The following is a 23,529-nucleotide window of genomic DNA, read 5'->3' on the forward strand; positions in this document are numbered from 1 at the left end:
TTAGAATTTTCCATTCAGAATTACTAGGCGGGCAATAATTCCATTGTGGAGATTTATCTCCCATATGTAGTTATCAGACTGTGCCTCTTATAAGGGCTTCTGATAAGTTCACCTGCATACACCCCCGCGTCAGTGGGTAGGGTCTGACACATCCCACTCTGATGAGTCTAGTGTCAGACCTAAGACAAAACGCTGGTTAATAGAACAAACGCCTGAAAAGCCTTACATCTGATATGTTTTTGACATTTTTGACATGTTCTATTGGTGAAAAATTTCTAATTCCCTCCATGGGAATTTAGAATTTTCCATTCAAGATCTATCCAGCCATTTCGACGTGATGGTGGAACAGACGGACAAACAAACGGACATGAAAGCTTAAAACCACTGATACGGCCTTGAGTTGACCTAATTCGGATAAATATCTGAAAAATTGGCAAATCAAATGAAGTTACAGACAGCGGACCCCCTAGAATTTTATTTACATACATAAGCATGAGCACGTTTGTAAGTGCAGATCTTCATTTTGAGATTTACTCTTTTTAAACGGTAGGTCATATCAACTAATGGATTTTGTCGTCAGGCGCCCCTTTTAGTTTTCTACATGGTTGGTCTTATGACATTTATTTATGAGTTAGATTGAATTAGAAGCATTAAATGGGGTGAAATCTAGGTACAGTTTTCACACATTACTTTCTTTTTTGGATACTTATGCAGCAGCTGGAATCACAAAATTGCCGGTCTGAGTGGCTCAGACGGTTGAGGCGCTGGCCTTCTGACCCCAAGTTGGCAGGTTCGATCCTGGCTCAGTCCGGTGGTATTGAAGGTGCTCAAATATGTCAGCCTCGTGTCGGTAGATTTACTGGCATGTAAAAGAACGTCTGTGGGACTAAATTCTGGCACCTCGGCATCTCCAAAAACTGTAAAAGTAACTGTAAAGCTAATAACATTATTAAATCATAAAATTTGGCTAACATGTATGACCACTGGTCGTGTCAATGTGCATACCGCATTTGATGATTCTATCCTATAAGCGTGCCAGATGATAAGATTTATGTGTAAAAAGTACAAAGTTAACTTAAAATTGAGAAATACAGCTCTATGTTACGTATAAGGGATCGAGATACGACAATATGTCATAGGACCAAAGTTGTAGATCTCTCGAATTGAAATGCAATTGTGCATTCTGTTTTGTGATATAACTTACCATTTAGCCACCAATTATCCCAAAACAAAGGTCTACACCGTTATTGAAATTGCCTCCATATTTCAATATATTCTGGGGCCAAAAGGTCATACATTTGAACAGATTGCAATTTTTCCTCAAAGGAAAGAGTGTCCAGGTTTCTGGATTAGCATCACATACATACGGAGTAATTAAAGAAGAAAATATTACAATTAACAAAGTTGAAATTAATATACAGTAAAATAGGATTATAACTGAGAACAGCCGGATGGAACAAATAGCCCTATCTAAATACCAAGTGGATGTATTGTAAAATGAAATGCCCCTCACTAAATTGTGATGATATGAGTTAGGATATAAGAAGGCACAAACATGGGGGGGAAATTTAGGCGCAGGGATTCTTAGGTAAACAGATAAGAGGATGACGTATGGTGTTATTACTTAAATCTAAAGAGGCAAGACAGAGGCAAAAAATTAAAACTGAAAACAGAAGTAGAAGAGAAATGCAGTACAAGTTATAGCAAATGCCAGAAAACACCGTATGGTGTGATATCTTGGGCTACACTCCGCTGTACTATGCAAATGTTAACAGCCCCTTTAAAGCTATTCGACAACGATTTAACCTCCAACGGGATTAAAATATTCCGCAGAATGGCAGCATGACATCTCTCTCGTCTTCTACGCAAGGAACAACCACGAGTTTACAGGAATTTTGAAGAAAATTACATTAACCTATGTTACTTCACTGCTGGCAAGGAGCCAGAGACATTGCCATGGTAACCAGTAGGTTCGTTGTTGCTCTGTCGGTCACTCAATGCAGAGCATGAAATCCGCACAAAGGAGTAATTTGAAGAGTAAGCGAAATTGTACTCAAACAGAAGTTGTTTGAAATGAAGGGACGTTTCACATGTAGTCCACGGATTTTACAGAAAATCAATAGTATAAGAGAAAATTGAAGAAAACTGTTGTGGTTTCCCTATAAACCCCCATTCTATTAAGTGGTTTCCAAATCATATGCATACCTAAAACTTCTCCTGGATCAGTATACTCTATATATGAAGTTTGGTCGAGATCTATCCAGCCGTTTCGCTGTGATGGTGGAACAAACAAACAGACACGAAAGCTAAAAACTACTGATACAGTCTTGAGTTGACCTAAATCGGATAAATATCTGAAAAATTTGCAAAACAAACAAAATTACAGACAGCAGACCCCCTACAACTTTGCTTTGACAGTGGAAAGAAATGCATCTGTACATCAGGACAGGGTAGCTCATCGGGAGGCTGTTGGCAAGTTAGGAGTAAATAGTCGATACAATATTCTACAAGCGAGGAAAATGTTCAAGTGACAGTGGATGAATAGTGGTAGGAATGGATGTGGTGTAATCAGTAGAGTTGGCTGTGTGGTACAGACCGTGTAGCTGTAAGCGTGCTTCCAACAGATGGTTAGTATATGTAGTGTTGAAAATTTTGTGTACCTGGACAGTGAAAACTGTAGAATAGAAAAATTAGCAAGAGGATAGAGGACATTCACAAAGTAAAGGGTCAACGCGCGAGGACATAGACGGAAGTCACAGGGCAGGCAAGATGAGTACAGATAAGCCGCGTCCGATAATAGTGAAGTTCGTGTCATATGGAACGAACTATTCAAATCTAAAAAGAAACTGAAAGGAACGAGCAAAACAATCAGAGAAGACCTCACGTCAATCAGGATGAAACTGTTGCAAGAAGCGATCACTAGATTTTCTGTGTCCAACTGTTGGACAACAGACGGTACAATTATTGTGAAACACAATGGTGTGAAATATCGTGTGTCGAGCCTAGCAGAATTGAACAGGATTAAATAAATCGACAGACCAAAACTAATATGGCATTACACATTTTACAGTTTTAACTAACTTAGACACTAGACTTTAATTACTAGACTGTAGTTACTATTCCAACTATTACTTTTAGATTATATCTTCATTAGGTTTACATATAATAACTAGGCAAGATAGCGTACAGATTGGCAACTCAAAGTGAGAGTCTGTTTTCGGCAAGGTTCTGGTGGTCAGCTGAGCAGAATCTCCGCTCCCATACCTACCCAACCCCCTAATACTAATCCCCTTATAAATGCTTTTAACAACTTCCCAAATTCCTTACAGGTAGTACATGCTAACGTTCAAAGTCTAATTCCTCACTTCCACAAACTCCGTCATATAATTGCTAATGTCAACCCTCACATCGTCATGAACGGGGAAACCTGGATGAAAGGCCTGAGTTCATGTTCATAGAAATTGAGGCCTTAGGTGAAAAGTGCTTACTGAGTGTAGTGTATCGCCCACCAAAGATTGGATACATCACTGACCTTGAGGACATCCTCCTAGAACTCTTACCCAGGTATGAGCATGTTTTATTACTAGGCGACCTCAATACTGACATCCTTAACAACAAAATAACAGAGACTAAACAACTAATCAACTTATTTAAATCTTGTAACATGATGATTTTGCCACTTAACGCGACACATCACACTGCCACATCACATACATTACTGGACTTGATTGTGACAAATAACATTGACAGGGTACTGACCGACAGGCAAATGTCTGCTTGCAGACTATCCAATCACGACTTAATTTATTTAGCTTATTCACTTAAATGCCCCAAGTACAGACCTAAATTAATTACATTCCGAGACCTAAAAAGTATAGATAACGAAGCCCTATTAGAAGACACTGCATGCATACCTTGGCATAATGTCCATATTTTAGATAATGTAGATGATAAAGTGGAATTCTTAAGCACACAACTGCTAGCTCTTCTCAATAAACATGCGCCAAAATGCACTGCTCGCGTAACACGCCCTGTGGCTCCATGGATGACTCGGGAAATATAAGACTTAATGACAGAGAGAGGCAAAGCATTCAGAAAATTTAAAACTAGCCAAGTACCAAACGATTTTGACCTGTACAAGACCCTTCGTAACAGGACCACACAGGCTGTAAGGAATGTTAAAATAAGACGCTCACAGAACATTTTGCTAACCCGGAACACGACAAGAATCTGGAAAACCATTTTAAAAAATGGGCATAGGTGGAAATAAAATACATAGTGCTGATATTAAACTACCACTGGATGATTTAAACAAATACTTTACTACAAGACCCATTAACATTGACAAGACAACAAAAGAACAGACGATTAACAAAATTCTACACGATGGCAATACTAACAATGGAGGAGAACAGTTATGTTTTTCATTCGTAACTCCTGCAGAAGTGAGACAAATTGCACGATCAATAAAGACAACTGCGACAGGATGTGACGACATTGTTCCATAGTTACTGTTAAAAACTCTAGGCGTAATCCTACCAACTCTAACCCACATCATTAATACCTCACTGATAACCGGCATATTCCCTTCCCTTTGGAAATGTGCAATTGTTTGCCCACTCCCAAAGACTAACAACCCCGTGGAACCCAAAGAGTTTCGATCCATTTGCATTTTACCATTTCTGTCCAAAATTTTGGACAAAATAGTTCACAGACAAATAACTGCATATTTAAATAACAATATACTTCTTGACAAATACCAGTCTGGTTTTAGAAGCAATCATAGCACAACTACTGCACTACTTAAATTTACAAACGACATAGGAGTAGCTATGGATAAGGGAGAAGTTACCGTTTTAACTCTTCTAGAGTAAGGCCTTCGACTGCGTTGACACGGACATACTAATGGCAATATTACGTACTCTTAATTTCTCACAAAGCACACTGGATGTATTCCTATCTCTCTGATCGCCGGCAGTGTGTATCAACAGGTGAAAATTTCTCTCATGGCAATCTGTAGAGACTGGAATACAACAGGGGTCAGTGCTAGCTCCACTCCTATTTTCGATCTTCATGTCGGGACTAACACAAGTAATTAAACATTGTCAATATCATGTGTGTACGCAAACGACTTACAAATATATACATATGCACATCCTCATGACTTACCGACTGCAATAAATAATATGAATGACGACCTAGAAAAAAATATGTAAGTGGACCGACGACCATGCACTAAAATTCAATGCCCAAAAATCGAGTGTATTCTTTTAGCTACCCAAAAAACCCACGCATGCCTCACAGACGTGCATACCCACTCAGTAACATTAAGAGACACTCATTTACAATTCAAAGACACGGTTAAAAACTTAGGGATGATAACGGATAAAAACCTTAGCTGGAACGATCATGTAAGAGGTATATGTCAGTGAGTGTTTTATTCCTTACATTCCCTTAAGAAACTCAGAGATTTGCTCCCCCAAAATGTAAGAAAACTGCTTATCCAAAGTATGGTAATGCCAATATTCGACTACTGTGACCTAGTATACAGTAACCTGAATGCCTCGCTTTCCATCAAGCTCCAAAAGGCACATAATGCATGTGTTCAATTTATTTCAGATATACCAAGGTTTAACCATATTTCTCCCGCATTTGATAGACTTTCATGGCTATGCTTAAGAGTAAGTTATAGACGAGAAAGGTTCCACCTTATCAATACAAATTTATTTATATAAGTATCTACAGTACAGGTTTCGGCTCTTTATATGTAGTCATCCTAATCTGTACACCGTTACCTTCACATAAATAAAATTAGTTGATTTGCCTTGTCCATAATAATAGTCATAATGATAGGATATATCTTACTTCTAACTGAGCTTACTTCAGGGTAAATTTGACTGTATGTACAATCTAAAATGTGTGGGTGAATCTTTTAGGCCTAAAATCATGTAAATGGGCTGTTATTAAAAGTACAATTGCGTAAACACCTTTTTTAAATTATGTGATACATGTAAAATGTTGTCTTAAAATATACAGTTCATGTAAAATCCGTTATAATAAATAAATAGGAAACATTTTTGTTGGAATAAGTTTTCGTCTTGCGTACGTTGATTTCCTTCAATATGATGTGAAAATCGTGTAAATGGACTATTATTAAAAGTACAGTTACATAAACACTTTTAAAAATACATATAGAACATGTAGAATGTCATCTTAAAATATGCAGTTCATGTAAGATCCGTTGCAATAAATAGGAAACAATTTTTTTGGAATAAGTTTCCGGTCTTGCATTCGTTGATTTTCTTCAGTATGATATGGAAAATGTCTATGCTTTTTTGTAAGTGGTGCTCTTCTTTCTGCTTTCTGTTTTTAACCTGTGGCAACACGATTACGTGTTTTTCTAACTCAGCCGTGATGAACACACTTATATATTTTCACTCTTCTTGCAACATTTACAACGAAAGAACATTTCATCCCCAAATATACAACCCACCCAAGAAAAAATTAATTCTATTTGGCTGAAAAATGAAATCAAAACACTCTACAGGAAAAAAATCACTCCTGAACTTGCAGCTTTACAAAGTTCATCTAAAAACTTCGTCCAACATGTCGCCTTTAGAATGGGACTCCTTTTCTAAATTTGCTAACGACAAGGTGTCAATCGCGGCAAATAAAAAACAAGAAGTTTTAGACAGAAAAGTGACCTTTCTTAAAGAATCAAAAACTAAATCCATCAAATCTTTCAAAACCACAGGAACACCCTCTCCTCAAATCAAAGTTGTTCCAAACACTGTAAATTTATCCAACACTAACTTTTCAAACAGTGAAATGGATCTTTTGAACAAGGGTTTCAAATTCAACTGGCCCAACCCCAATAAAATTGACGATCTGGTTACCAACATTGCCGAAATCGAATCACATATTTCAAAACTTCCTATAGAACACTGTAATGATGTTAAAGACAAAATTAAATAGAAGCTCACATTACTAACCAGTGAAATAAATTCCAAGCCTTCTTTAAATCTTAACAATCAAATAATTGAAGTAAAGAACAAAATCAGGAACAATAATGTAATAGTCACAAAAGCTGACAAAGGCTCTACTACTGTATTATTGAACAAAAAGGAATATATTAGTAAAACTGAAGATTTCTTTTCTGCCAATAACTACAAACTAATTGAAAGGATCCCACTTTAAAGATCCAGCGTGGTTTAAAGAACTTGCTGAAAAATTCATCTTTTCTCTTTCAAGAGCATGAACAACAAAAACTCACCATTATGAATCCCAGGTTACCTACTGCTAAAGCCTTACCAAAAATATATAAAAAAAGATGTGCCAATGTGCCCTATTATAAACTGTCAAAATAGTCCCACCTACAAGGTTTCTAAATTTTTACACCATTTTTTAAATAGCCGTTATAAGTTCAATAATGAAGCCTATATCAAAAATCCAGTTGAGATTTGTAATAAACTTTCTAAATTCAAGTTACATGACAATCACGTCATGGTTTCGTATGATGTCACCAATATGTATACTAGTATACCAGTAAATGAAACCATTAGTTTAATAGAAACTAACCTTTTGAAACATAACTCTAAGCAAATGTGAAATAGATGAACTAATCAACTTGCTAAAATTTGTAGTAAACAATAACTTCTTTATTTAATTTATTTTCCGGGTTGAACCGTGTTGTACTTGTACGCATATCACGTACAGTTTGCCGACGTTTCGAATACATTGCAGTATTCATTGTCAAGGCGACTGAAATACCCCTACTCGATCCGAGGTAATCAGTCTCCCAGGCAGAGTTACACTACTAGAGTGGCCTTGATCTTGGCCTTTTATATCCTAGCCTATCTGGCTGGCGTAAGCCCTGGCTGTCTCGCGAGGCTTCTGGAAAGTTTATGTCACAGCCAGGTAGTGGGGGCTTGCCCGCGCTGTTATGTAATGGGGTTGCGGCCCGTGTGTTTATGTTGTGGTCTGTATGTCTTAAACTATGAATGATGGGCATCCAAGAATTACTGATTTTGTATCCTTCTTCTAAATTTATGTTATTCGGATGTTTCTTGATTTCGATAGCCTCGCGGATTTTTCTTTCCAGATTCCAAGGGATAGCTGCTAGGATCTTGGTCTTGTCAAATGATATTCCGTGCCTAGTTTCGTAGGAATGCTTGGCTACTGCTGAAATATCTGTGTTTTGGTTCTTGGTGTGACGGATATGTTCTTTTAGGCGGGTGGAGATCAGACGTTTTGTTTCACCTACATAACAAGCTCCGCAGCTACATTCAATGTGATACACTCCAGGGGCCTGTAATTCTATTGTGTCTTTTACTGGTGGTAGATAACGGGCTAGCTTACGGTGAGGTTTATAGATAGTTTTTATGTTGTATTTGTCCAGTATAAAAACTATCTATAAACCTCACCGTAAGCTAGCCCGTTATCTACCACCAGTAAAAGACACAATAGAATTACAGGCCCCTGGAGTGTATCACATTGAATGTAGCTGCGGAGCTTGTTATGTAGGTGAAACAAAACGTCTGATCTCCACCCGCCTAAAAGAACATATCCGTCACACCAAGAACCAAAACACAGATATTTCAGCAGTAGCCAAGCATTCCTACGAAACTAGGCACGGAATATCATTTGACAAGACCAAGATCCTAGCAGCTATCCCTTGGAATCTGGAAAGAAAAATCCGCGAGGCTATCGAAATCAAGAAACATCCGAATAACATAAATTTAGAAGAAGGATACAAAATCAGTAATTCTTGGATGCCCATCATTCATAGTTTAAGACATACAGACCACAACATAAACACACGGGCCGCAACCCCATTACATAACAGCGCGGGCAAGCCCCCACTACCTGGCTGTGACATAAACTTTCCAGAAGCCTCGCGAGACAGCCAGGGCTTACGCCAGCCAGATAGGCTAGGATATAAAAGGCCAAGATCAAGGCCACTCTAGTAGTGTAACTCTGCCTGGGAGACTGATTACCTCGGATCGAGTAGGGGTATTTCAGTCGCCTTGACAATGAATACTGCAATGTATTCGAAACGTCGGCAAACTGTACGTGATATGCGTACAAGTACAACACGGTTCAACCCGGAAAATAAATTAAATAATTCTTCACACCGTGGAAGCTTCACTTCTAAAATAACTTCTTTACATTCAATAACAAAATTTACCAAGAGGAGGGACTAGCGATGGGCGACCCGATATCTGGAATCCTTGCTAACATTTTTATGGATCACCTCGAGACTAACAAGATAATCAGTAAAATCAGTGGTCTACAGCTTTGGCTAAGATACATCGATGACACATTTGCCATCATTGACACACATCGCAATAATAGTGATAACATTTTAAAGACCCTTAATGACCTTGACCACAATATCAGGTTCACTAAGGAAGACGAAATCAACAGATCTTTAAACTTCCTGGACTTAACCTTGACCAGAGCCAGTGATAATTTTATTTTCCAAATTTACAGAAAGACCTCCGCTGCTCCTTTGACAATAAATAATGAGTCGTTACACCCTCAATCTGATAAACAAGCAACTTTCTACAGTTTAGTTCATCGAGCATTAAATATTCCACTATCCCCTTCTAACCGAAAAAAAGAGTATGAATATATAAAAGAACTTGCAAAACTTAACGGCTATAAACCTAACCTGATCGATAAGATTATTGGTAAAATCAATTCAAAAAATTCTACAAATTTAATTCCAGATAAGCCCAAAAGAATAAACACTGCCACCTTCACCTTCACTAACCCCGCCATACACAGCATTACTAACCCATTTAAGAAGCATAACATCAGAATTGCCTACCGAACTCGCAACACTAATCGGAATATATTCTTTAATTCCAACTTCGTAAATACTTCTTAAGACAAATTTTCAAACTCTGGTATTTACAGACTCAAATGCCCCCAGTGTGAATTTTCTTATATCGGACAAACTGGCCGCAGTTTTAGAACTAGATACTTGGAACATTATAATGCCTGAAAGCATAAAAAGTACTCTGCCATGAGCAACCACATGAGGGATTCTGGCCACAATTATTCTACAATTGATCAGGACCTCCACATTATAAAATATGTAAATAAAAGCAGCTTAATGACTGAATTGGAAAATACATACATTTTCTTGGATCACCATTTTAATAATAATAATAATAATAATAATAATAATAATAATTTGAATGATGTCCCTGAGAACAACAGCCCATTAATTGAACAAGTCCCCAATTTACTCACTATTCTTAATATAAATCATAACAATTTCACAAAAATCTTCAATTATAAACCTTTAAATACCCCTCCAGTCGTCATAACAGATTCCACTTTACCCCTTCCCCATAATACAACTCCGCCGCCAGCTTCCAGCACTCTTATTGTTGTGCCTACCCCTCCCGTCCCAACTTACTCTCTGCCTAGGCAAGCACACAGATACAACACACGCAACAACGGGCATAAATTTAACAGACCCCCTTGAACGGCTAATGTCTCCGGTCAACGCTCATCCAACATAAGAGGTAAGCGATCTTAGTCTCCTATTTTGAACACCCTATTTTCAAGGCCCGAGTACATCTTTTTCCTCTTTCCATTTTCAGATTTCAGTTCACGCACTTGGCATCTTATTTTTTTCCGTTTTGGTCTTGAACTCCCAGCAAAAATGAAGCGGCTTCAGGCGTGATCAATCCTGTTTGAAGTGTTACTACTCCATGTCTGCTACAATATATGATTTCTCTCGCCCGTTCTCACGTATCTATACAAGAGTGGGATTTAATTATTTCTTCACTTAAAAGAATATAACCATCATGTTTTGTTATGTATGAACATTCTTATTAACTGACTGGCAGCCATGAGTTTGATTATTACACTGCCAGCTCTGTATTGTACCTTATGTTTTTAACCTCTGGCAACACGATTACGTGTTTTTTCTAACTCAGCCATGATGAACACTCTTATATATTTTCACTCTTGTTTTTATGTTTGAACATTCTGATTGACTGACTGGTAACAATGATATCCTAATGATTTTAATTATTTCACTACCAGCTCTGTATTGTACTTTCTGTTCTTATCCTCTGTCTCAACTCGATTGTGTTTTTTCTCTTAGCCATGTTGTAACATTCTATGTTTTTTCACACTAGTTTTAAGCCTATTTTCATTTTCTAAATATAAATGTTGATTCTTAGGGTGCCATATATGTTAAGGACACTAGGTTCAGGGCCCTGACCTAACTTAAGGCTAAGATTTATTTTCAGCTGATGATGCTTACGACTGTTAAGCGAAACATGTCCCATCTTACAACGCCTGTTGTAATGTTTATTTCCTAAATATAAGGAAAGATAAGTATTGGAAAGGTGGTGTTAACTATTATTCTTGTTTTAATGTTCACATACCACTTAGTCGAGCAGCTCTTCTCCTTTCTCCCAAGTCTTCCCAGCCCAAACTTTCCAACATTTTTGTAATGCTACTCTTTTGTCGGAAATCATTCAGAACAAATCGAGCTGCTTTTCTTTAGATTTTTTCCAGTTCTTGAATCAAGTAATCCTGGAGAGGGTCCCATAAACTAAAACCATACTCTATTTGGGGTCATACCAGAGACTTGTGTGCCCTCTCCTTTACATCCTTACTATAACCCCTAAATACTCTCCTAACCATGTGCAGAGATCTGTACCCTTTATTTACAATCCCATTATGTGATTACCCCAATGAAGATCTTTCCTTATATTAATACCTAGATATTTACGGTGATCCCCAAAAGGAACTTTCACCCCATCAACGCAGTAATTAAAACTGAGAGGACTTTTCCTATTTGTGAAACTCACAACCTGACTTTTATCCCTGTTTAGTTGGGGTCTCACCAGAGACAAATATGCTCTCTCCTTTACATCCTTACTACAACCCATAAATACCCTCATAACCATGTGCAGAGACCTGTACTCTTTATTTACAATCCAAGTTTGTATGGTAAGGATAGAAATAAGTAATTTATATAATTAGCCAAATGATGATGGTCATTCATTTGTATTCCCTTATAATTTTTTATGGGACCAACTTTATTTCCAACTGCGTGTCTGTTGGTTTCTCCCTTGATTACATTCCATATGGTTCGTGATTTATTGTGCAGTTACCCGGGTGGATGTAAAAATTAAATGTTTTAAGAATACAGCTTTGAAGAATATGCAGTAATTGTGATGTTGATGAAAGGTTTTCTTCAGCGAAATCTATGTTAAAATCACCACAAAGTATTACTTCTGCGTTGCTATTCCTACCGGAAATGTTATGAAGGACTTGATCTAACTTTCCTAAGAAAATCTCAACATCACCATCCGGTTAACAGAATTACTCTTCTACCATAGGGAAGCTTAAATTCCACTAAAGTTAGTTCAAATTCTAATTCAGAATTATGCACTTTAAGATCCTTCCTTTCTTTACATTCAGTTCCTGACTTAGCAAAAATACAAACTCCCCCATACTCTGTATTAACCTGACTGTAACTACTTGCCAGATAATAACCTTCGATATTAATGAGTTCAGGTTCATCATTATTACACCACTGTTCATCCAAACAGATAAACATAACATCCTGTATTGAATTTAAAATTACTTGTAATTCTAAAATTTTACTTTTAAGACATTCAGTGTTCTGATGAAATATTTTGAACTGCCTATTCCCACCCTCCAAGTAATTATTTAATTCTGGACCTACATTCTGGATTGAAATGTTATTGGGTCCAGAATCTAACACATGTTTCCCAGACTAGGTAGTTCTAGGACAGTCTTTTCCTGATCATTACATGTAGTGATGTTACTTATTAACTTGCTTACATATTGCTTCCCCAGTCTATTCAAGTGCATGCCATGCCTCGTATGAGAAGTTTAGTTTAATTTACTGATGTCTAATATTGTAATATTATTTAAATGACTACATATTTGCCTGAATTTCTCATTTGTGTCCTTGAAAGCTGGTCATAGCATTGACCAAAAGTATAGAACCTTTTTAAGCATTTTTAATGCAATTTGAATTACATTTTCCAAAAATATTTGCAGTAATTAATGAATCTTCAAAAAAGCTATGGATCATGAAGGATATACAGATTCCAAGTCAAAAATGTAAATTACTGAAGTAGATTACACAGCAGAGTTGTGACCGGGATTTTTGTAAGTATGTTAAAAACACAAATCAGTCTATCGAAGAGTTCTTAGGGTGGCTAAGATCATGTACAGTAACAAGAAAGTTAAAGAGTCATGTAATAAATCACGAACCATATGGAATGTAATCAAGGGAGAAACCGACAGACACACAGTTGGAAATAAAGTTGCTGCCATAAAAAATAAGGGAATACAAATGAATGACCCTCATCGTTTGGCTAATTATATAAATGATTTCTTTCTACCCCTACCATACAAACTTGAAAATGCAAATAAATCAGATATATTACCAGAACTCCCAACTTTTGTGCGAAACTCTATGCAGTTAATTCGAGTAACAGAATTGGAAGTTCTTAAAATCATACATTCTTTGAAGAACAAAACTTCCACAGGTGTAGATGAAATTCCCACAAAACTCATTAAAAAATGTGCTCCTTATCTGGTACAGCCTTTAACTTATCTCATTAATGAATCATTTTCTAGTGGTCAGTTTCCTGATCTCCTAAAAATAGCTAAAGTTATCCCAGTCTGTAAAAGTGGAAACTTACACAATTTACATAACTACAGACCAATATCAATTCCTACTGTTATTTAAAAAATATTTGAATGTGCTATGAAAGACCAGATTACTAAATTTTGTAATCAAATATAACTTGTTAAATAATGCACAAATACAGGTTCAGAGCTGGCAGAAGTACTTTGTCTACTTTATCCCATTTTACACAGTTGGTCGTAAATGCTCTTGAGAATGATGAAACTGTGATAGGACTATTTCTTGACCTTTCAAAGGCATTTGATACTGTTGATCATGAAATATTGTTGCACAAATTATATCAGACTGGAGTTATAGGAATTGTTAATGACTGGTTTAGATCATACCTGGATAAACGATCCCAGTTTGTTGAAATTACACATTGTAACAGTAAAGGGCATAATGAGACATATCACTCTCAGGTAAAAACATAGACTTAGGTATTCTGCAGGGAAGTATTTTGAGGCCTGTTCTTTTCTTGATCTGTGTGAATGATCTTCCTCACAATAATCAAGTAGAAACAGCAGTTCTGTATGCTGATGATACAAACATAATTATTAATAATCCTGACCCTATGTCTGTAGAAACTGCAGCAAATACAGTCCTGTCTTGGTTAGAATCATGGTTCAGGAAAAACAAATTAACATTGAACTTAAAAAAGACCCAATACATGGAATTCAAGGCATCTAACTAGCATGACAAAACTGCAAAAAAAACACAACCTTATATTAAATGCAAATGCAATTGAAAATACGTTGACCACAAAATTTTTAGGTGTCCATATAGATGAAAAATTAAGATGGGATTGTCCTATTAAAAAAATAGGGAAGTTTCTGAGTTCTGTTTATTTTGCCTTAAGGATTTTGTCTAATAGTTATAGTGAAGAAGATGTTAGAACAGCATATTTTGGATATTTCCATTCAGTCATCACTTATGCTATTGGTCTGTGGGGCTGCTACAAATCAAATCTTGATGTTATTTTTCAAATACGGAAACGAGCTATTAGAATTACTGTATATCGAGACATAACAGGTTAGATCATTGCAGACCATTATTTAAGAGACTAAGGATACTCCCAGTACCAAGCATATACATCATGCAATGCATTCTACATGTGAAAAAAATATTAATCACTTCAGAAAGAATTTTGACAATCACAATTACCAGACGCGAACAAGAAATAATATATTTATCGAGCACCAGAGTAAAACCATTGCCTTGAGACATGTAGACTCTGTTGGAATCAGATTGTATAATAAGCTTCCAAATAAGATTAAAGATATTAGACCCGTCAGTTCATTTACCACAGCTTTAAAAAATCTTTCTGCTGAGTAGCTGCTTCTACAGTACCGAAGAATACATGATGAAGTGCTGGTAATGATGCTATTACTTATTAACTTGTAAACTTTCTTAATAATATGTTAATGTCACATTGATTATGTACATATTATTAACACCACACCAGTAGATTTTTATTTTATCTTGTAAAAATTGTTTATTAATATATTTATTATTTTAAAAAATTAAGATGTGCTGTCCTAACATTGAGGTATTTGGTGTTTCTGTTTTTCTTCTTTTTCAAAATGTTCATTATTGTGCATATATTATTGTTAGTATTCGTAAATCACTTGACAACTCTTATACTGTTGGCACATTTTAAAATATGTAATTGTACAGTCTATGGAAGCTAAATAAATGAATGAATGAATATTCACAATTGACCAGTCAATTAAATCGTATCTATGGGGCACGTTTGTCACTATCACATTTGTATGGATCAGCTTACCTAGAGTCCTTTTCAGAATACTTGCGGCCTGATGGCCTTCATTTCTCACTATGTTGTTGGTTCCACCGACAGTAACTATAGCTTTGTTTGACGAGAGTTTATCAGCATTCCTCGAGGAGTTTCAGTGCTTCTGAAAGGGGTGCACCTGTTTGAATAAAACCTGTTACTTCACTGTCAGCTCGCAGTTCTTCCAGATTTGTTGAAAGGCCTCGACCGTGACTATCACCAAACAGTTTCATTTTCTTCACCTTCCTCACTTTCTTGATCATGTTATCAGCATGAATTCAGTGTTTTTCCATCGAGAACTCACGTCTTGGGAGAAAGAAGTGCTTCCTTGCTCTTCCCGAACTTTGCGTAAAACACTGAATCTGTTTGTTACTGCAGGATGATTTCCAGATGAATTGTATGCTTTGTCACATTTGCAACCTAAGTATTGGGAAGCAATTAAATGTAAAAAAAAAAAAAAAAAAAAAAGTAATATACATTTGAAAGTGATATGCCACATTTTTTGAAAGTTAGTTGAACTTTAATGAAAGAATTATTAATTTCTTTAATAGGTTCAGTCTCGTCGAGAGTATACCAGAGGGAATGGTTTATCCAAAAGGATCAACACCACATCCTTCCACAGTAGACACCTGGCTGAACCTCATCAACATGGCTGAGTTTTCTATTGAAATTGCTTCCTTTTATTGGACTCTCCAACAAGGTGAAGTCTATCCTGATCCATCCTCAAAACAGGTTAGTCAATTCTATTGGTTTACTTAATCGTAGACTTTAAAATTCAGCATTACACAGACTTAGAGAAGAATTAAATCTAACAAAAGTGTTGATATACCATGTATATCAGACAAAACATTCTGTATAGACCTATTCCTCTACTTTTGTTTGTGTTGGAGAATACTTTCTTAAGATTTCAACTGTTGTTTACCAATAAGTTTACATCTATATTTCCAACAACATAAGGCATAATACCAGTAGGTGGATGATTATAGAGCAAATTATACTTCCCCTACTGTCATGTTCTTTATACAGTTTCCATCTTGCAAGTTGGATCCAAAAATTTGGGGACTATATTGTACACCCCGGGCACGAAGTTAAAGTAATGGTGTCTGAAATGCATCAGATCATCTCACCATTCCATAATCAGATGGTTTCACCCATAAACAGTGATGCGTGCTGACGTGTTCTTGTATTGTCTCTAGTGCCTGTGTTGCAAAGAAAAGGAAGTCGATTGTTAAGAGCAACATGTAAATGGTACATTTTGTCCTTGTTCAAGAAAAACAACTTCGGAAACTTTCACAGTGCTAACAACGGTGTACGAAAGCTGCAATGGTGATACTACAAGTATTTATGTGACGGGAAAGATAGGAAGCTGAATATCTAACCACTCTAACGTGGAGTGACAATTATTCACTGTTTACAGAATATACCCAGCTTAAGACATTTAATCTCAAATACAGAAAAGTCACTTCATAATCACTCAACATATTGTTTCAGTTTGTTATCCTTTCCCGTTCATATAATCTGTAAACAGGTACATCTCTTTTCAAATTGTTTTCCAGTCTTTGACCAGGTCAGGAATGTAATGAATGAATCAGATATAGGCTATTAGTACGATGGGGTCGCCACTCCCAAAGTGATTTATTAATGACTGATAGATGCTATGAAATGAGAATGGAGAGTGTTGCTGGAATGATAGATAACAGGAAAAACCAGAGTACCCAGAGAAAAACCTGTCCCGCCTCCACTTTGTCCAGCACAAATCTCACATGGAGTGTCTGGGATTTGAACCACGGTATCCAGTGGTGAGAGGCCGACACGCAGCCGTGCGAGCCATTGAGGCCCACCTTTTCATATTGAACTATATCAAAATGTAATAAAGAAGTTATATTTCTCATTTAAAGATAGGAATGTCTGAACAGTGTAGCAAAGGAACAGTAAGCTTTTTAGAACTTTCATGCTTGTACAGTATGTGATCCATTCAGTCTTAAAAATGTATGGATACCTTTTCAAAACTTTCATTCTTGTACAGTATGTGATCCATTCAGTTTAAAAAAAAAATATATATATATGTTTTATATGGATACTGCTTGTACAGAGTGCAAGTAATAGGCCTATTTTACAGGATGCTATCATAACCCAGTTATAAGAACATTAAAAATTAATAAATAACAAAAGCTATAACAATTATCATCCAACAACCACCCAACAGTTAGTAAAAGTTCATGACATAACTGATGGAATTTCCTTTTACGCTGACAATAATTTCTATACTTTTTTAACTCCCACCAAATTTTTCACGTTCCTTCTTTTGAAAATCAGACTATAGTAGCTTGAGATGTGGAGAAGTGGACAATGGTACCTTCTGCATGACAACATGACTACATATCCTGAATTTCTCACCATGTATCTGTGCTTCAGTATTGTGCCTACTCATCTAACTTAGCCCTTGAGACTTTAACCTTTATCCATGGATGAAAAGACATTTGAAGGAACATTATTTTGCATCAGCTAACGAGGTAAAAAGCAGCATCGCGTAAGGCAAAAAACAGCTTCCAGCAGTGCCTCCAGATGTTTTACCAACACTAAAAAATTGTATAGTCACCCAGGAGATTACTTTGAAGGTGGTTGTGCCTCGATATTTTACTGAATTCACAGTCAGGAGCTATACACAAAGTCCCCAAACTTTTGGATTTTGAACTGTATCCATTGTCATTGACTGCGCTTATGGCCTTTGGCTCCACAGAGAGAAAGTGATGACTCACTTTATTGCCACAAAGATAAAAATCACTTGCACCACTTTTAACACACATTATCAAGTATGAAATGCGCTTGGAAATGTTTCTCATGCTAGGGACTCTAGATATGAATAGGATGAAAGAAAATGTTTTTCTGAATATATAGAAACAAAAATCACATTTCTACACCAAACAGCTCACATTGTTTTGATCTCTTCATAAATATGACCTTTAAAATACAACACCTGGAAAGAAAACAAATGATATTGTATTTTAGGCCCTCATCACCCTCGAATCCTCCAAACAGTATCTGGTTAAAAAATAGCTGCTAGACTTTTCCACCACCATTAAAATATTGTGATAATTGTGTGAACACAGTAGGCTTGTAATGATGACCCTCTGCTCCTGCCAGTTACATTCAAAAATAAAATAAAGGGTCTCATAAGTTTTTTATTTCACGTGGAAAACTAATAATCCTTGTATATAAATCCAGTTGCAGTACAACTAGAATGACATGATGATATTGTTTCACTCTCCATACTCTTGCAACACCACATACAAGCGCCATGTATTTCTGAGCTTTGGCAATGTCACACAACGAACTCTTTGTCTGCTTCACACTTGTATGTGTACACTTCTATTAATCTTCTATTAATTAATGAAGAACTGAGAACTACACAGTGATAATTATGTTACATTATTATGGTTATTATTTAAATAAACACACTTGTGTTACGTAGAGGATCATACAGTATGAGCAGTAGAGTGAAACTGATGCTGATTGGTTATAACTAGGGCTCAGATGTTTAAGACCTAAAAATAGCCCAAATAAGCAAGCAAATATGACCTCAAAAGTGGAGAAATATGACCTCATAACTGACAAAATATGACATAAAAAATTACAAAATATTACCCAAAAATGATTAAATATGGCCATTTTAAAATAAATTAGAAATCAGAACGGCAATTCCTTTGATACATATTTGTTAACTAAATTCTTTATTCTTACTTTAATATTAATTTTCTGAATATACTGTACATGCTCATCCGTTATTCACAGTCTATTGTCCTTGATACACTTAGCAAACATTTATGAATACATACCTGCAAAATACTATGTTCACTAAGATTATCAGATCACATGACATTTTAAAAGTCAAAACATGTTTACACCCTGCATTGGTGGTTTGAAATATAAGAAAACTAAAAATCAATCTATTTTTTAAAATATTTTGGCTCGTTTAAGCCCAGATTTCATTAATATTATTCATATGCATTAAAATTTAAATTGAGCACCACGAAACAAATTAAGTAGATATCTTTCATTGCTTTAAGGTAGAGCAGCAGGGCCTGTAGTGCAAACTCACATACCTTTCTCATTCTTTTCCGCGGGTGGAATTGAAGTGTATGACAAGATTCATCTTCAAAGCATCGGGTGCGAAAGACTTCCGATTATCACTTAACACATTGTTTTAGGAGAGAAGCTCCATTCTATGTCACAAGGCGTTATTGGTGCGTATTTAAATAATGTTAAATCACTGCTGTCGAGTATGCACTCATTTTGAAGTTGTCCTGGTACCTTCTCGTCTAAGAACATCATTTATTTTGCACACACAGCAAAAACAGTAATTTCAATTAGCACGTTTTGAAGTTTCAGTTTTACATTGTCACCAAGTATTCCATGTGATTACTGTACTGAAAGTTCAACACTTCTGACAATTTCAATACTTGCATGAATTTCTAAACTAGCAGATTCTAAACAAGTAATTGGACTCGATATAATTCAAAAGTTTGGCTTAATATATGCCAGACTTTCTGACAGACTGTTGGAAAACAATTCCTGCGCAATCTTGATAGTTTGTAGAAGCCGTTAACAATGTTTTTGATAATGTAGTAGCTTTTGCAATAATACACAGCAGCGTCGAGCCACATCCCCCACCTAGTAAGAACTGGCTATGGAGGGAGTGATGTCAAAGGAGCTAACTCCTTGAAAGTCGCAACCCACAGTGGTGCTTTCAAAAAAATGTTTTCGACTGTATTAATTTATCGTCTTAAGAAAAATTTCCATGAATTTCTTCTGCCATCCTTTCGCAGAGCATGCATAAGGGACGTGAGTGAGCCATTCTTGGATAAAACATCTCGAGGCTTTCAGCAGCTTTCACCATGTACGGACCAGCATCAGTAACAAAGAGAAGAACATTTTCTCGCTTAATTTCATCCTTTCACAAAATTTTTAGTGCCTTATCACTGTGTCATATTCGATTTAGGGTATATTCGTAGCAACGTGATAAATAGTTTTTTTGCAGTGTTGATTCTATAGGAACAGATTTCTTTGTGGATTTCTCCAGGAAATCCATGAAATGGGGATTGTTTGCCTTATTTAGAGGAATGTATGCAGGCACCAACTCGCAAAGTTCCTTTGAAAAATCTGAACATCTGTCCATCGCCAAACATGTAACAGTCTTATAGAATATCAATTGCTGCCTCTGCATTTTTTTCCAATCGGTCAATACTGATCTGTATTTAGGGCAGTCGCCCAGGTGGCAGATTCCCTATCTGTTGTTTTCCTAGCCTTTTCTTAAATAATTTCAAAGAAATTGGAAGTTTATTGAACGTCTCCCTTGGTAAGTTACTCCAATCCCTCCCCTTCCTATAAATGAATATTTGCCCCAATTTGTCCTCTTGAATTCCAACTTTATCTTCATATTGTGATCTTTCCTACTTTTAAAGACACCACTCAAACTTATTCGTCTACTTATGTCATTCCATGCCATCTCTCCGCTGACAGCTTGGAATATATGAGAGTTGTTACTTGTAATATACCACTTAGTCAAACAGCTCGTCTTCTTTCTCCCAATTCTTCCCAGCCCAAACTTTGCACCATTTTTGTAACGCTACTCTTTTGTCGGAAATCACCCAGAACAAATCGAGCTGCTTTTCTTTGGATTTTTTCCAGTTCTTGAATCGGATAATCCTGGTGAGGGTCCCATACACTGGAGTACTCTAGTTGGGGTCCTACCAGAGATATATGTGCCCTCACCTTTACATCCTTACAACAACCCCTAAACAACCTCATAACCATGTGCAGAGATCTGTACCCTTTATTTACAATCCCATTTATGTGATTACCCCAATGAAGATCTTTCCTTATATTAACACCTAGATACTTACAATGGTCCCCAAAAGGAACTTTCACCCCATCAATGCAGTAATTAAAACTGAGAGAACTTTTCCTATTTGTGAAACTCACAACCTGACTTTTGACTCCGTTTATCAACATACCATTGCCTGCTGTCCATCGCACAACATTATCGAGGTCACATTGCAGTTACTCACAATCTTGTAACATTTATGACTCTATACAGAATTACATCATCTACAAAAAGCCTTACCTCTGATTCCACTTGTTTACTAATAACATTTATATATACAGTATAAGAAAACATAAAGATCCAGTATTACTGCTTTGAGGAATTCTCCTCTTATTATTACCGGGTCAGATAAAGATTCGCCTACTCTAATTGTCTGAGGTCTATTTTCTAGAAATATAGCAACCCATTCAGTCCAATTGCACTCATTTTTGCCAGTAGTCTCCCATGATCCACCCTATCAAATGCTTTAGACAGGTCAGTCGCGATAGAGTCCATTTGACCCCCTGAATCCAAGATATCTGCTATATCTTGCTGGACTCCTACAAGTTGAGCTTCAGTGGAATAACCTTTCCTCAAACCGAACTGCCTTCTATCGAACCAGTTATTAATTTTGCAAACATGTCTAATGTAATCGGAAAGAATGCCCTTCCAAAGCTTACATACAATGCATGTCAAACTTAAAGGCCTGTAATTTTCAGCTTTATGTCTATCACCCTTTCCTTTATACACAGGGGATACTATAGCAACTCTCCATTCATTTGGTATAGCTCCTTCAACCAAACAATAATCAAATAAGTACTTCAGATATTGTACTATATCCCAACCCATTGTCTTTAGTATATCCTCAGAAATATCAATTCCGGCTGCTTTTCTAGTTTTCAACTTTTGTATCTTATTGTAAATGTCATTGTTATCATATGTAAATGTTAATACTTCTTTAGCATTAGTCTCCTCCTCTATCTGGTCATTATCCTTGTAACCAACAGTCTTTACATACTGCTGACTGAATACTTCTGCCTTTTGAAGATCCTCACATACACACTCCCCTTGTTCATTAATTATTCCTGGGATGTCCTTCTTGGAACCTGTTTCTGCCTTAAAATACTTATACATACCCTTCCATTTTTCACTAAAATTTGTATGACTGCCAATTATGCTTGCCATCATGTTATCCTTTGCTGCCTTCTTTGCTAGATTCAATTTCCTAGTAAGTTCCTTCAATTTCTCCTTTCTTCCACAGCCGTTTCTAACTCTATTTCTTTCCAATCTGTACCTCCTTCTTAGTCTCTTTATTTCTCTATTATAATAAGGTGGGTCTTTACCATTGCTTACCACCTTTAAAGGTACAAACTTGTTTTCACTTTCCTCAACAATTGCTTTAAACCCATCTCAGAGTCTCTTTACATTTTTAATTACCGTTTTCCACCTATCATAGTTACTTTTTTAGAAACTGCCTTATGCCTGCTTTATCAGCCATATGGTACTACCTAATAGTCCTACTTTTAAGACCTTCCTTTCTGTCACATTTACTTTTAACTACGACAAAAACAGCTTCATGATCGCTAATACCATCTATTACTTCGGTTTCTCTATAGAGCTCATCTGGTTTTACCAGCACCACATCCAGGATATTTTTCCCTCTAGTTGGTTCCGTCACTTTCTGAATCAGCTGTCCTTCCCATATTAACTTATTTGCCATTTGTTGATCATGCTTCCTGTCGTTCACATTTCCTTCCCAGTTGACGTCTGGTAAATTCAGATCTCCCACTACAATCACATTCCTTTCCATGTCATTTCCCACATAGCTGATTATCTTATCAAATAATTCTGAATCCGTTTCAGCGCTACCCTTTCTCAGTCTGTACACTCCAAAGATATCAAGTTGCCTGTTATCTTTAGAAATGAGCCTTACACCTAGAATTTCATGTGTGCCATCTTTAACTTTTTCGTAGCTTACAAATTCTTCTTTCACCAGAATAAATACTCCCCCTCCTACCATTCCTATCTTATCTCTACAATACACACTCCAGTTCCATGAGAAAATTTCTGCATCCATTACATTTCTCAGCCATGAAAAAATGAAATGGCGTATGGCTTTTAGTGCCGGGAGTGTCCGAGGACATGTTCGGCTCGCCAGATGCAGGTCTTTTGATT

At 36.5% G+C, this 23,529-nt stretch overlaps 1 protein-coding gene across 1 annotated transcript in view; it reads left to right on the top strand.

Annotated features, from left to right (window-relative positions):
- Positions 1-23,529, top strand: part of LOC136876302 (5'-3' exonuclease PLD3) — a 139,916-nt gene that overhangs the window by 18,082 nt on the left and 98,305 nt on the right. The window contains exon 4 of the mRNA XM_067150135.2: positions 16,043-16,223. Within this exon, the coding sequence (XP_067006236.2) occupies positions 16,043-16,223 (181 nt within the window). The remainder of the gene's footprint in view (positions 1-16,042; positions 16,224-23,529) is intronic.

The sequence above is a fragment of the Anabrus simplex genome, chromosome 6, assembly GCF_040414725.1.
Source record: "Anabrus simplex isolate iqAnaSimp1 chromosome 6, ASM4041472v1, whole genome shotgun sequence".
Taxonomy (NCBI): Eukaryota; Metazoa; Arthropoda; class Insecta; order Orthoptera; family Tettigoniidae; genus Anabrus; species Anabrus simplex.